The sequence below is a fragment of the Cyclopterus lumpus genome, chromosome 21 (genome assembly GCF_009769545.1).
Source record: "Cyclopterus lumpus isolate fCycLum1 chromosome 21, fCycLum1.pri, whole genome shotgun sequence".
NCBI lineage: Eukaryota > Metazoa > Chordata > Actinopteri > Perciformes > Cyclopteridae > Cyclopterus > Cyclopterus lumpus.
Window position 1 is genome coordinate 717,884 of NC_046986.1, and position 14,617 is coordinate 732,500.

General features: G+C 48.9%; 1 protein-coding gene across 1 annotated transcript in view; it reads right to left on the bottom strand.

The window, feature by feature from the left end:
• Positions 1 to 14,617, bottom strand: part of neb (nebulin) — a 108,339-nt gene that overhangs the window by 21,324 nt on the left and 72,398 nt on the right. The window contains exons 102-117 of the mRNA XM_034561701.1: positions 14,601 to 14,617; positions 14,408 to 14,512; positions 14,225 to 14,329; positions 12,361 to 12,465; positions 10,965 to 11,069; positions 9,773 to 9,874; positions 9,579 to 9,686; positions 9,397 to 9,501; positions 9,215 to 9,319; positions 8,854 to 8,958; positions 8,660 to 8,764; positions 8,466 to 8,576; positions 4,405 to 4,515; positions 4,223 to 4,324; positions 3,784 to 3,888; positions 3,096 to 3,185 (exon numbers count right to left, since the gene is read on the bottom strand). The exon at positions 14,601 to 14,617 is cut by the window's right edge and continues 88 nt beyond it. Of these exons, the coding sequence (XP_034417592.1) occupies positions 3,096 to 3,185; positions 3,784 to 3,888; positions 4,223 to 4,324; positions 4,405 to 4,515; positions 8,466 to 8,576; positions 8,660 to 8,764; positions 8,854 to 8,958; positions 9,215 to 9,319; positions 9,397 to 9,501; positions 9,579 to 9,686; positions 9,773 to 9,874; positions 10,965 to 11,069; positions 12,361 to 12,465; positions 14,225 to 14,329; positions 14,408 to 14,512; positions 14,601 to 14,617 (1,586 nt within the window). The remainder of the gene's footprint in view (positions 1 to 3,095; positions 3,186 to 3,783; positions 3,889 to 4,222; positions 4,325 to 4,404; positions 4,516 to 8,465; positions 8,577 to 8,659; positions 8,765 to 8,853; positions 8,959 to 9,214; positions 9,320 to 9,396; positions 9,502 to 9,578; positions 9,687 to 9,772; positions 9,875 to 10,964; positions 11,070 to 12,360; positions 12,466 to 14,224; positions 14,330 to 14,407; positions 14,513 to 14,600) is intronic.

The window sequence follows — 14,617 nt, forward strand, 5'->3', positions numbered from 1 at the left end:
ACCATATCAATACGATACAACGATATCAAGACGATACAATATCAATACGATACAATATCAATACGATACAATACCATATCAATACAATACCATATCAATACAATACCATATCAATACAATACAATATCAATACGATACCGTATCAATACGATACAACGATATCAATACAATACAATATCAATACGATACAATATCAATACGATACAACAATATCAATACGATACAATATCAATACGATACCATATCAATACGATACAATACCATATCAATACAATACCATATCAATACAATACCATATCAATACGATACAACGATATCAATACAATACCATATCAATACAATACCATATCAATACGATACAACGATATCAATACAATACCATATCAATACAATACCATATCAATACAATACCATATCAATACGATACAACGGTATCAATACAATACCATATCAATACAATACCATATCAATACGATACAACGATATCAATACAATACCATATCAATACAATACCATATCAATACGATACCATATCAATACAATACCATATCAATACAATACCATATCAATACGATACAACGATATCAATACAATACAATACCATATCAATACAATACCATATCAATACAATACCATATCAATACGATACAACGATATCAATACGATACCATATCAATACGATACCATATCAATACGATACCATATCAATACGATACAATACCATATCAATACGATACGATATCAATACGATACAATATCAATACGATACCGTATCAATACGATACAATATCAATACGATACAACGATATCAATACGATACAATATCAATACGATACCGTATCAATACGATACAATATCAATACGATACAACGATATCAATACGATACAGTATCAATACGATACCATATCAATACGATACCGTATCAATACGATACAATATCAATACGATACAATATCAATACGATACCGTATCAATACGATACAATATCAATACGATACAACGATATCAATACGATACAGTATCAATACGATACCATATCAATACAATACCATATCAATACAATACCATATCAATACGATACAATATCAATACGATACAATATCAATACGATACCGTATCAATACGATACAATATCAATACGATACAACGATATCAATACGATACAGTATCAATACGATACCATATCAATACGATACCGTATCAATACGATACAATATCAATACGATACGATATCAATACGATACAATATCAATACGATACAATATCAATACGATACAACGATATCAATACAATACCATATCAATACAATACCATATCAATACGATACAATATCAATACGATACAATATCAATACGATACCGTATCAATACGATACAATATCAATACGATACAACGATATCAATACGATACAATATCAATACGATACAATATCAATACGATACCGTATCAATACGATACAATATCAATACGATACAACGATATCAATACGATACAGTATCAATACGATACCATATCAATACGATACCGTATCAATACGATACAATATCAATACGATACAATATCAATACGATACCGTATCAATACGATACAATATCAATACGATACAACGATATCAATACGATACAGTATCAATACGATACCATATCAATACAATACCATATCAATACAATACCATATCAATACGATACAATATCAATACGATACAATATCAATACGATACCGTATCAATACGATACAATATCAATACGATACAACGATATCAATACGATACAGTATCAATACGATACCATATCAATACGATACCGTATCAATACGATACAATATCAATACGATACGATATCAATACGATACAATATCAATACGATACAATATCAATACGATACAACGATATCAATACAATACCATATCAATACAATACCATATCAATACGATACAATATCAATACGATACAATACCATATCAATACGATACGATATCAATACGATACAATATCAATACGATACCGTATCAATACGATACAATATCAATACGATACAACGATATCAATACGATACAGTATCAATACGATACAATATCAATACGATACAACGATATCAATACGATACAGTATCAATACGATACCATATCAATACGATACCGTATCAATACGATACAATATCAATACGATATCAATACGATACAATATCAATACGATACAATATCAATATCAATACGATACAATACCATATCAATACGATACCGTATCAATACAGTATCGTATTGATATGGTATTGTATCGTATTGATATGGTATCGTATTCATATCATTGTATTGTATTGATACGGTATCGTATCAATACGATATCATATTGATACGATACCGTATCAATACGATCGATCACTTCCCGGTTCCTTCTCCTTCAAACCAGACTTTGCATCTTTGCGTCTTTGCATCCACTTTGATCTGAAACTTCCTCTGATCGGATGCTTTGAGAGCAAATTGTGAGCGAGAGTCGACTAGCAGATAAACGTGTCGTTTCCACGGAGACGGAGGCAGCAAGTGACGTGCAACAAAAGGTCCCGAGGAATCGAACCCGCGACGTGATGCGGCTTTATGATGATTTATGTTAATGAACTGCAACTGACTTCCGTTGCATCATGGGAATAATAAATAAATATCTGAGGCAGCAAAGCAACAACAACACAAACAAAACAACAACAGAGGGCACACCATGCTACACTGGTAAAGAAAAACACAAATCAGTGGACAGGTGGAGGAGAGAAGCAGGAGGAGGAGGAGGAGGAGAGGTGGAGGAGAGGTGGAGGAGAGGTGGAGGAGAGGAGGAGGAGGAGGAGAGGTGGAGGAGAGGAGGAGGAGGAGAGGTGGAGGAGAGGTGGATGAGGAGGAGGAGAGGTGGAGGAGAGGAGGAGGAGAGGTGGAGGAGGAGGAGGAGGAGAGGTGGAGGAGGAGAGGTGGAGGAGAGGAGGAGGAGGAGAGGTGGAGGAGAGGTGGATGAGAGGAGGAGGAGAGGTGGAGGAGAGGTGGATGAGAGGTGGATGAGAGGAGAAGGAGGAGAGGAGGAGGAGAAGCTGAGCGTCAGCAGTGACCTGCTTACATCACTCGTCATGGAAGTCATTTTCTTAATGTGGCGCATCTGGAGGGTGTCATAGGAAGCTGCTCCGTGGAGGGAGGGCTTCACCTCCACCTAAAAGCATGGCGAGATGGAGGGATGAGAACACACAGACAGGGACGCCGTAGAGGAGTCAGAGGAGGAGGAGTCAGAGGAGTCAGAGGAGTCAGAGGAGGAGGAGGAGTCAGAGGAGTCAGAGGAGGAGAGAGAGACGAGGAGTCAGAGGAGTCACAGGAGGAGAGAGAGAGGAGGAGTCAGAGGAGGAGGAGGAGTCAGAGGAGTCAGAGGAGGAGAGAGAGAGGAGGAGGAGGAGGAGGAGGAGGAGTCAGAAGAGGAGTAGAGAGAGGAGAAGGAGTCAGAGGAGTCAGAGGAGGAAGAGGAGTTAGAGGAGGAGGGTTTTAAGGGTGGGAGGTGTACAGTGATGATGAGAAGTTAAAACATGGAAATGTTTGGATTATAACAGGATGGAGAGGAGCTTCATCGTTAGGCCGACAGGACTACGAAGCATCGACTACAGAGACCCTGGTCTCACAGCGACCCTGGTCCCACAGAGACCCTGGTCTCACGGAGACGCCCAGACAGAAGATCTTTCCGGTAAACTAAACTAAAGGCGATGATAACGGTAGTGCAGCAGGTCTGGCTGGTGGATCTGGTGGATCTGGTTTGGGCGTACCTGGCTGTTCAGCTTGGACACCTCGGTGGCCAGAGTGATGTCCGGGCGGTGGACCAGAGAACCTCCGCGGCTCGCGTCCGCTCGGGCCTTCTCCCGGTAGCCAACCTGTGAGGAGACGAGACCAGGACCAGAATCAGGGCTGCACAACTACTCAAATATTAAAATGCAATCAGGATTTTAAGAAAACGTGTTGTGCTCCTCTACTCACGCCTCCCGTGTTCTAAGGGTTCTAGTGTTGTTATTGAATACACATTTATTGGTGCGTTATAGAGGGTCAACACCAATAAAAATAAGGATTTCTGAACCCTCAAACTTAATATCAAAGAGCCTAATTATTGTTATTTTATTATGTAAATAGTGAACAAAGCTCTGATGACCTCACTGATAAGCTTGAATCATTGTATTAGTGTTTCAGTCCTCAGCTCATGAACCTGATTACCTCACTGATGAGCTTGGCAGCCTGCGTCGCTTTCTTAATGTCGGGCCGGTCCGCCACGCTCGTATAGTGGAGGTTGGCTTTAGCTTCCTTCTTGTAGGCGACCTGTAAAGGTTGAGTAGAGAAGCAGAATGCAGTAAACAGAAAAGGAAGCGTGTGAAGGAAACACTGGAGGAGACGCTCACGCTGCTCTGACTCTTGGCCACTCCCATGGCGTGCTGCACATCGGGGGGCACCAACATGCTGTTGTAGATGGACTTGCCCTTTTCCTTCTCAAACTTGGCTTTGTACAGTTTCTGTAAAGGAGGAAAAAAGGAATGTCAGAGAAGTCCAGGACCAGGAGGCCCATGAGGCCCATGAGGCCCAGGAGTCCCAGGAGTCCCATGAGTCCCAGGAGGCCCATGAGTCCCATGTGTCCCAGGAGGCCAATGAGTCCCAAGAGGCCCATGAGTCCCATGAGGCCCAGGAGTCCCAGGAGTCCCATGAGTCCCAGGAGTCCCAGGAGGCCCATGAGTCCCAGGAGTCCCAGGAGGCCCATGAGTCCCAGGAGTCCCAGGAGGCCCATGAGGCCCATGAGTCCCAGGAGGCCCATAAGTCCCAGGAGGCCCATGAGTCCCATGAGGCCCAGGAGTCCCAGGAGTCCCAGGAGTCCCAGGAGGCCCAGGAGTCCCAGGAGGCCCATGAGGCCCAGGAGTCCCAGGAGTCCCATGTGTCCCAGGAGGCCCATGTGTCCCATGAGGCCCAGGAGTCCCATGAGGCCCATGAGGCCCAGGAGGCCCAGGAGTCCCATGAGTCCCATGAGGCCCATGAGGCCCAGGAGTCCCATGAGTCCCATGAGTCCCATGAGTCCCATGAGGCCCATGAGTCCCAGGAGTCCCATGAGTCCCAGGAGGCCCATGAGGCCCATGAGTCCCAGGAGGCCCATGAGGCCCATGAGTCCCAGGAGGCCCATGCGGCCCATGAGGCCCATGAGGCCCATGAGGCCCAGGAGTCCCAGGAGTCCCATGAGTCCCAGGAGGCCCAGGAGTCCCATGTGTCCCAGGAGGCCAATGAGTCCCAGGAGGCCCATGAGTCCCATGAGTCCCAGGAGTCCCAGGAGTCCCATAAGTCCCAGGAGTCCCAGGAGGCCCAGGAGTCCCATGTGTCCCAGGAGGCCCATGAGGACCATGAGGCCCAGGAGTCCCATGAGTCCCATGAGTCCCATGAGTCCCATGAGGCCCATGAGTCCCAGGAGTCCCATGAGTCCCAGGAGGCCCATGAGGCCCATGAGGCCCATGAGTCCCAGGAGGCCCATGAGGCCCATGAGTCCCAGGAGGCCCATGCGGCCCATGAGGCCCATGAGGCCCATGAGGCCCAGGAGGCCCATGAGTCCCATGAGGCCCAGGAGTCCCTGGAGTCCCATGAGTCCCAGGAGTCCCATGAGGCCCATGAGTCCCAGGAGGCCCATGCGGCCCATGAGTCCCAGGAGGCCCATGCGGCCCATGAGTCCCAGGAGTCCCATGAGGACCATGAGGCCCAGGAGTCCCATGAGTCCCATGAGTCCCAGGAGTCCCATGAGTCCCATGAGTCCCATGAGTCCCAGGAGGCCCATGCGGCCCATGAGTCCCATGAGTCCCATTTGTCCCAGGAGTCCCAGGAGTCCCATGAGTCCCAGGAGTCCCAGGAGGCCCAGGAGTCCCAGGAGTCCCAGGAGGCCCATGAGTCCCAGGAGGCCCATGAGTCCCAGGAGGCCCATGAGGCCCATGAGTCCCATGAGGCCCAGGAGTCCCAGGAGTCCCATGAGTCCCAGGAGTCCCAGGAGTCCCAGGAGGCCCATGAGGCCCATGAGTCCCAGGAGGCCCATAAGTCCCAGGAGGCCCATGAGTCCCATGAGGCCCAGGAGTCCCAGGAGGCCCAGGAGTCCCAGGAGGCCCAGGAGTCCCAGGAGGCCCATGAGGCCCAGGAGTCCCAGGAGTCCCATGTGTCCCAGGAGGCCCATGTGTCCCATGAGGCCCAGGAGTCCCATGAGGCCCATGAGGCCCAGGAGGCCCAGGAGTCCCATGAGTCCCATGAGGCCCATGAGTCCCAGGAGTCCCATGAGTCCCAGGAGGCCCATGAGGCCCATGAGGCCCATGAGTCCCAGGAGGCCCATGCGGCCCATGAGGCCCATGAGGCCCATGAGGCCCAGGAGTCCCAGGAGTCCCATGAGTCCCAGGAGGCCCAGGAGTCCCATGTGTCCCAGGAGGCCAATGAGTCCCAGGAGGCCCATGAGGCCCATGAGTCCCAGGAGGCCCATGCGGCCCATGAGGCCCATGAGGCCCATGAGGCCCATGAGGCCCAGGAGGCCCATGAGGCCCAGGAGTCCCAGGAGTCCCATGAGTCCCAGGAGGCCAATGAGTCCCATGTGTCCCAGGAGGCCAATGAGTCCCAGGAGGCCCATGAGTCCCATGAGGCCCATGAGTCCCATGAGGCCCAGGAGTCCCAGGAGTCCCAGGAGGCCCAGGAGGCCCAGGAGTCCCAGGAGTCCCATGAGGCCCAGGAGGCCCAGGAGGCCCATGAGGCCCATGAGTCCCAGGAGGCCCATGAGGCCCATGAGTCCCAGGAGGCCCATGCGGCCCATGAGTCCCAGGAGGCCCATGAGTCCCATGAGGCCCAGGAGTCCCAGGAGTCCCATGAGTCCCAGGAGTCCCATGAGGCCCATGAGTCCCAGGAGGCCCATGCGGCCCATGAGTCCCAGGAGGCCCATGCGGCCCATGAGTCCCAGGAGGCCCATGCGGCCCATGAGTCCCAGGAGTCCCATGAGGACCATGAGGCCCAGGAGTCCCATGAGTCCCATGAGTCCCATGAGTCCCAGGAGTCCCATGAGTCCCATGAGTCCCATGAGTCCCAGGAGGCCCATGCGGCCCATGAGTCCCATGAGTCCCATTTGTCCCAGGAGTCCCAGGAGTCCCATGAGTCCCAGGAGTCCCAGGAGGCCCAGGAGTCCCAGGAGTCCCAGGAGGCCCATGAGTCCCAGGAGGCCCATGAGTCCCAGGAGGCCCATGAGGCCCATGAGTCCCATGAGGCCCAGGAGTCCCAGGAGTCCCATGAGTCCCAGGAGTCCCAGGAGTCCCAGGAGGCCCATGAGGCCCATGAGTCCCAGGAGGCCCATGAGTCCCAGGAGGCCCATGAGTCCCATGAGGCCCAGGAGTCCCAGGAGTCCCAGGAGTCCCAGGAGGCCCAGGAGTCCCAGGAGGCCCATGAGGCCCAGGAGTCCCAGGAGTCCCATGTGTCCCAGGAGGCCCATGTGTCCCATGAGGCCCAGGAGTCCCATGAGGCCCATGAGGCCCAGGAGGCCCAGGAGTCCCATGAGTCCCATGAGGCCCATGAGTCCCAGGAGTCCCATGAGTCCCAGGAGGCCCATGAGGCCCATGAGGCCCATGAGTCCCAGGAGGCCCATGAGGCCCATGAGTCCCAGGAGGCCCATGCGGCCCATGAGGCCCATGAGGCCCATGAGGCCCAGGAGTCCCAGGAGTCCCATGAGTCCCAGGAGGCCCAGGAGTCCCATGTGTCCCAGGAGGCCAATGAGTCCCAGGAGGCCCATGAGGCCCATGAGTCCCAGGAGGCCCATGCGGCCCATGAGGCCCATGAGGCCCATGAGGCCCATGAGGCCCAGGAGGCCCATGAGGCCCAGGAGTCCCAGGAGTCCCATGAGTCCCAGGAGGCCAATGAGTCCCATGTGTCCCAGGAGGCCAATGAGTCCCAGGAGGCCCATGAGTCCCATGAGGCCCATGAGTCCCATGAGGCCCAGGAGTCCCAGGAGTCCCAGGAGGCCCAGGAGGCCCAGGAGTCCCAGGAGTCCCATGAGGCCCAGGAGGCCCAGGAGGCCCATGAGGCCCATGAGTCCCAGGAGGCCCATGAGGCCCATGAGTCCCAGGAGGCCCATGCGGCCCATGAGTCCCAGGAGGCCCATGAGTCCCATGAGGCCCAGGAGTCCCAGGAGTCCCATGAGTCCCAGGAGTCCCATGAGGCCCATGAGTCCCAGGAGGCCCATGCGGCCCATGAGTCCCAGGAGGCCCATGCGGCCCATGAGTCCCAGGAGTCCCATGAGGACCATGAGGCCCAGGAGTCCCATGAGTCCCATGAGTCCCATGAGTCCCATGTGTCCCAGGAGGCCCATGAGTCCCAGGAGGCCCATGCGGCCCATGAGTCCCATGAGTCCCATTTGTCCCAGGAGTCCCAGGAGTCCCAGGAGGCCCAGGAGCTCCTTCCGGTGACTTCTTCTCACCCCGCTGATGAGCTTGTTGATCTCCTTGCTGTGAGCGGTGTCGCGGGTCTCCGACAGGGTGGTGAAGGAGCCGGACTGCATGTCCTTCTTACTGGCCGCCTTGTATTTGCTCTGAGGACGAAGGCGTACCGTTAAAGCTCACACACACATCTGGTATCTGGTGTCGTGAACATGTGCAGAGATGGAGACGTCACCTCCGACACCAGGGAGCGCACGGCCTTGGCGTGCAGGATCTGAGGGGTGTCCTCCACGGGGACGTAGTGGCCCTTGGTCTTCTCGTACTTCTCCCTGTACTTCAGCTGGAGAGCAGCAACACAGCGTCAACATTCAGTTCACGTGGTCTCAATTCACGTCGTCATGACGGCGGCGTGGAACAATGACAACTTACCTCGCTGGACATTTCTGCGTTCTTCATCGCCAGGAGGGTCAACTTGTCGTCCACCACGGGAATCACACAGCCCTTCATCATCTCTTTGTCGTACTTGTACTCGACCTGTGGGGGAAAGGTGTTCATACATCGTTGGGACAATACAAGGGTCAAATATTTTAAATACTAATAAAACTAAGGCTTTGTGTTAAAACAATAAAGTTGTCCTTGTATTTAAAGGAGTCGGCTCCAGCTGCATAACAAGTCCACGAGACTTTAAAAGAAGTTCTGCTGCAGGGTTCTGGTCCTTTGCTGTTCATTATGTCAGTTAAGTTCCGTGTGATGAGCTGCTGCTCTCGTTACAGAAGAAGAAGAAGCTCACGTCACTCTGCTGCAGCGAGTTCTTGGCAGCATTGAGGAAGTCGGGTCGGTCTGCCGTCCAGATCCACTTGTTCTTGGTCGCTTGATACTTCTTCCTGTAGTCAAGCTAGAATCATAATGAAACAATAAGAAGTCATATTCTCAGGTATGGCTCTCCCTCCAGGCGTCCCTCCAGACACTCACATTGCTGTTGTTCTTGTAGGCCTCCTTGGCAGCCCGGATCTCATGAGCCTCGGGGTCTATGTTGATCTGGGCTTTGCTCTTCTCGTACACTTCTCTGTACTTCAGCTGCAGGATGAAACATAGCGTGAGACACAGAAACCCTGGTTCACACGTCACCGTGGTGCAGCCGGGTCCGGTCCTACGTTGCTGGTGATGTCCTTGACCCTCTTCATGTGGTGCTGGTGCGGCGTGTCGTAGGGCAAGGTGTACCCCTTGGCCTTGGTCTTGTTGTGCTCCATCTTGTAGACGATCTGAGGAGCAGTCGTGGTCACAGTCAGGAGGAGTTCATATGCATAATTATCTACAACATGCAACCCTCTGGAAGGAGAACACTCACATCTGTGATTTTCTTGCTGCGCCGGTGGGCCTCGTACTCGGGGGTCTCCAGGACCGAGGTGAACTTGTCCTTGGCCCGTTCGTACTGCTCCCGGTACCTCCACTGATACACCAGAGGGATGCGGTCATCATTCATGTTCTGAGCTACTCAGCACAGAGGGAACCATCCAAGAGAAACGGCTTCTCCAAGAGACTCTTTAACGAAGTCTTCAATACGACGTAATATAATATCAATATTTCCCTTTGTTTCCCTTTGTCTTTTTCTTGGATAGATCTCTGGCATTATGAAACAATTACAAACAGTTGACTAACATGAATTATGTGAGCTTCAGAAACAGTTTATTGCCAAGTAACGTGGCTCGGGATTGGTGCTTGACAATAAACAATAAAGTAGATAATAATAAGACATCATTTAATGAAGATGTACAATAAAATATGGCAAACAAAGAAGTCTTAAAACAGACTTAAAATGATTCAGAATGTTTATTAAGTGAAGTGGTGCCATGCACAAGAAAACATGCTTTATGAAACATGCATAAACATGGAGGGGTTGACTTTGATGAAGATGAAGATGAGGAAGAGGACACATGTTCCCACTTCAGTCGGCTTCAGTTGGTGGTTTGACTCAGAGACCTCGTCTGGTTTGATAAAGCAAAGAATAACTACTAATCAATGTGAATATGAACCACATGGCCCATGCAGAGATCAATAATGTATCTGCATTTGTACCGAATAGTTCAGAACGTTGACATATTTTAAATCAGTCTACTTATTGTGTTTAAAGGCGGTATCAGCGTCACTGATTATTACTCCTATTATACTGTTTGTTGAGTTATATCACAGCGGGAGGTTTGTTTACAAACATTTCCAATAACTCCAGAGCCACAAAGTCAGAAAGTTAATAAGAAACAAACTTTTATCTCACTTATTCTGCTTTTTGCCTTTTTAGCCTTCAACCAATCAACACCTGAGGGACACGCCCCTTTTAACAGCACAGTCCTTTACAGTAATATGACGATAAGAGGTGAACCGTGACGGGTGCATTATTACAGCATGAAGAGGATGATGCAATGTGTGGGAGTTTAAGTGGTTCAATGGAAGGGGAAGTTGTTGCTATGGGATGAGAGAACAACCATGTGACCATGTGACCACACCGTGGGGTCACCGTGGGGTCACCCTCTGGGGCTCTTTACCTTACTGCTCATAGTGGTCTGGTAAAGGGCCGTGAGGATGTCGGGTCGGTGCAGCTCATTGCATCCGCTCTTTAGCAGATCCTTTGCTTTGGATATATACTTTGCCTGTTCACACAACGACACACACACACACACACACACAAAGCATGCCAGTTGAGGACACGTGGAGAAACCAGCACTGACACTGGGAGGACTGGAGCAGCTGTTGTCTCATCTGTGCCTTCAGAGTGACGGAAACATTCATCTCATGAGCTTATGAGTGTGGACCCCTAATGAGCATCATTTAATCTGAGCACTAATAATAATAGACCCCCCCTCCGTCTCTGAGGGCACAGAGGAGCAGAGTCCTGCTCACTCAACAAGCCGTCCAGCTGCTGTTTGAGTGGCGACCTGCAAAGAAAGAGCGACCTCATGCGGCGGTGCAGGAGGTCTGCGGTGGGGGGGTAGCAGGGACCTCGTGAGGACCTTTACCTGGCTCATCTTGCGGTTCTCTCGGGCCAGAATGTATCTGGGGTCATCGCAGGTTATGGTGAACTTATCCTTGGACTTCTCATAAGTCGCTCTGTAGGATCTCTGCTCAGAACGTCAGAAGGTCGTTAAAGACAACGTGAACTTCACTAAAGTACTTACATGTACTTTGTAGTTCTACTCTGCTACAGAAGGTACCTTTCACTACACGTTATGACACGTTATACAACGTATACTTCTTCGTAGTACACAAAGTACCTCATACTGGCTCCACTATGAAGAACTGGTCTTTCATGAAGCCCCTTTGTGGTAATAAACTAAATATTACAACATTGCAGTTAAAGGAACATTCTGCATAATGAATACTTTTACTTTTGCTTCTACTGAAGTACTTCCTCCACCGCTGAAACATGTGGGTACAAAGAACATTAGACACATTTAATTCACTTGGCATTATGGTTAAAAAGAGCAGGAAATAAACATTATAGTCAATAAACATCAGAATAATACTATGAATTCACAAACTGAGGACTACAGTATCTACTCAACAGGAATAAAGACTGAGGACTACAGTATCTACTCAACAGGAACAAAGACTGAGGACTACAGTATCTACTCAACAGGAACAAAGACTGAGGACTACAGTATCTACTCAACAGGAACAAAGACTGAGGACTACAGTATCTACTCAACAGGAACAAAGACTGAGGACTACAGTATCTACTCAACAGGAACAAAGACTGAGGACTACAGTATCTACTCAACAGGAATAAAGACTGAGGACTACAGTATCTACTCAACAGGAACAAAGACTGAGGACTACAGTATCTACTCAACAGGAACAAAGACTGAGGACTACAGTATCTACTCAACAGGAACAAAGACTGAGGACTACAGTATCTACTCAACAGGAACAAAGAGGACTCACGTTGTTGATGAGGGTGGAGGCGTATTTGGCCGCCTGGAAGAACGGCGTGTCGCAGGTGTACTTGAAGTTTCCTCTGTTCTTCTCCAAGGCGGCTTTGTAGAGTATCTGTTAGCAGGAAGAGGAACGTTAGAGGAACATTAGAGGAACGTTGGAGGAACGTTAAAGGAACGTTGGAGGAACGTTGGAGGAACATTGGAGAAACATGAGAGGAACGTTGGAGGAACATTAGAGGAACGTTGGAGCAATGTTGGAGAAACGCTAGAGGAACGTTGGAGGAACGTTGGAGGAACGTTGTAGGAACGTTGGAGCAATGTTGGAGAAACGCTAGAGGAACATTGGAGGAACGTTGGAGGAACGTTGTAGGAACGTTTGAGGAACGTTGGAGCAATGTTGGAGAAACGCTAGAGGAACATTGGAGGAACGTTGGAGGAACGTTGTAGGAACGTTGGAGCAATGTTGGAGAAACGCTAGTGGAACATTGGAGGAACATTGGAGGAACATTGGAGGAACGTTGTAGGAACGTTGTAGGAACGTTGGAGCAATGTTTGAGAAACGCTAGAGGAACATTGGAGGAACGTTGTAGGAACGTTGGAGCAATGTTGGAGAAATGCTAGAGGAACATTGGAGGAACGTTGGAGGAACGTTGGAGGAACATTAGAGGAGCGTTGGAGGAAACGTTGTAGGAACATTAGAGGAACGTTGGAGGAACGTTGGAGGAACATTAGAGGAGCGTTGGAGGAAACGTTGTAGGAACATTAGAGGAACGTTGTAGGAACGTTGGAGCAATGTTGGAGAAACGCTAGAGGAACATTGGAGGAACGTTGGAGGAACATTAGAGGAGCATTGGAGGAACGTTGTAGGAACATTAGAGGAGCGTTGGAGGAAACGTTGTAGGAACATTAGAGGAACGTTGTAGGAACGTTGGAGCAATGTTGGAGAAACGCTAGAGGAACATTGGAGGAATGTTGGAGGAACATTAGAGGAGCGTTGGAGGAACGTTGTAGGAACATTAGAGGAGCGTTGGAGGAAACGTTGTAGGAACATTAGAGGAACGTTGTAGGAACGTTGGAGCAATGTTGGAGAAACGCTAGAGGAACATTGGAGGAACGTTGTAGGAACATTAGAGGAGCGTTGGAGGAACATTAGAGGAACGTTGGAGGTCCCTTCGTGTTGCTCAACATGTCTCTCTAATAAATGTTTATAATAAACATGAACAGGAAGCTGTTCACGACGTCTTTGTTACGGAAAAGGAGAAAACATTTAAGAACCGGGACTTTTATGTGAGATACGACGCAGACTGAATTAATGGCGAGTTATAACATAAATGAATATCAAAATGTTTCCAGACAACTAAACACTTTTATTTATTGATTATTTTGTACTTGTCTGCATAACCTGCAGCATTATTTGTGTAGATGTTCTGTTTATAGCTTTGTGAACAGTGAGATAAAATAATTAATAAATAACATTGTGGAGAGCATCCGGAAAAGGACAAGGAACAAATAGCTAAATAATAAAAAATATTAATTAAACATCGGTTTGGGAACGACCTTCCTGGTCTTTTTACTGCTTTACTGTTTTATTTTACTATTGTTATTAATAATGTATTTTGTACTTATTTCTAAGTGTGTTGTTATCATATTGATTGTTTTTATTGTTTCATCTATTGAACTGTTTTATCAGCTGTTCTTTTAAATAACAGAATGTGATTTTACAGAGTGAACATTTCCAGAAGAATTAAATGTTAATAATTAATTAATATTTAACTATTGCAGGTTTAGCCTCTAAGCTTTTTGGGCATTCTAGTAACAAAAGCGTGACATTTTCTTGAGGACCCTGATTGGCTGAAGACCGATGGCCTCACCTCGCTGTACAGCGTCTTGTTCTTCTCGGCCTGAACCAGCTCCGGCGTGTCCCACACGTAGCAGCCGATGCCCTTCAGCCACTCCAGGTCCTCCTTGTACTTCACCTGCAAGAGGAAACCAACAGGTGATGTGACATCACTGAGGCTCTGCTGCAGGTCGGCACCTGGACCGGCTCAACTCACGCTGCTGACGTTGTCGTTGGCTACTTTGCTGAAGAAGAACTCGGGGCGGTCGGGGATGGACTTCCACGTTCCCAGAGAGTTGATGTACTTCTCTCTGTACTTCACCTGAGGAAGAGGAAGAGGAAGAAGGCTGAACGCGTCTCTTAAATGTGTCGTGAACATCGACTCGTGATGAGAATGATCTGCTGCTGACCTCGCTGATGTCATCGG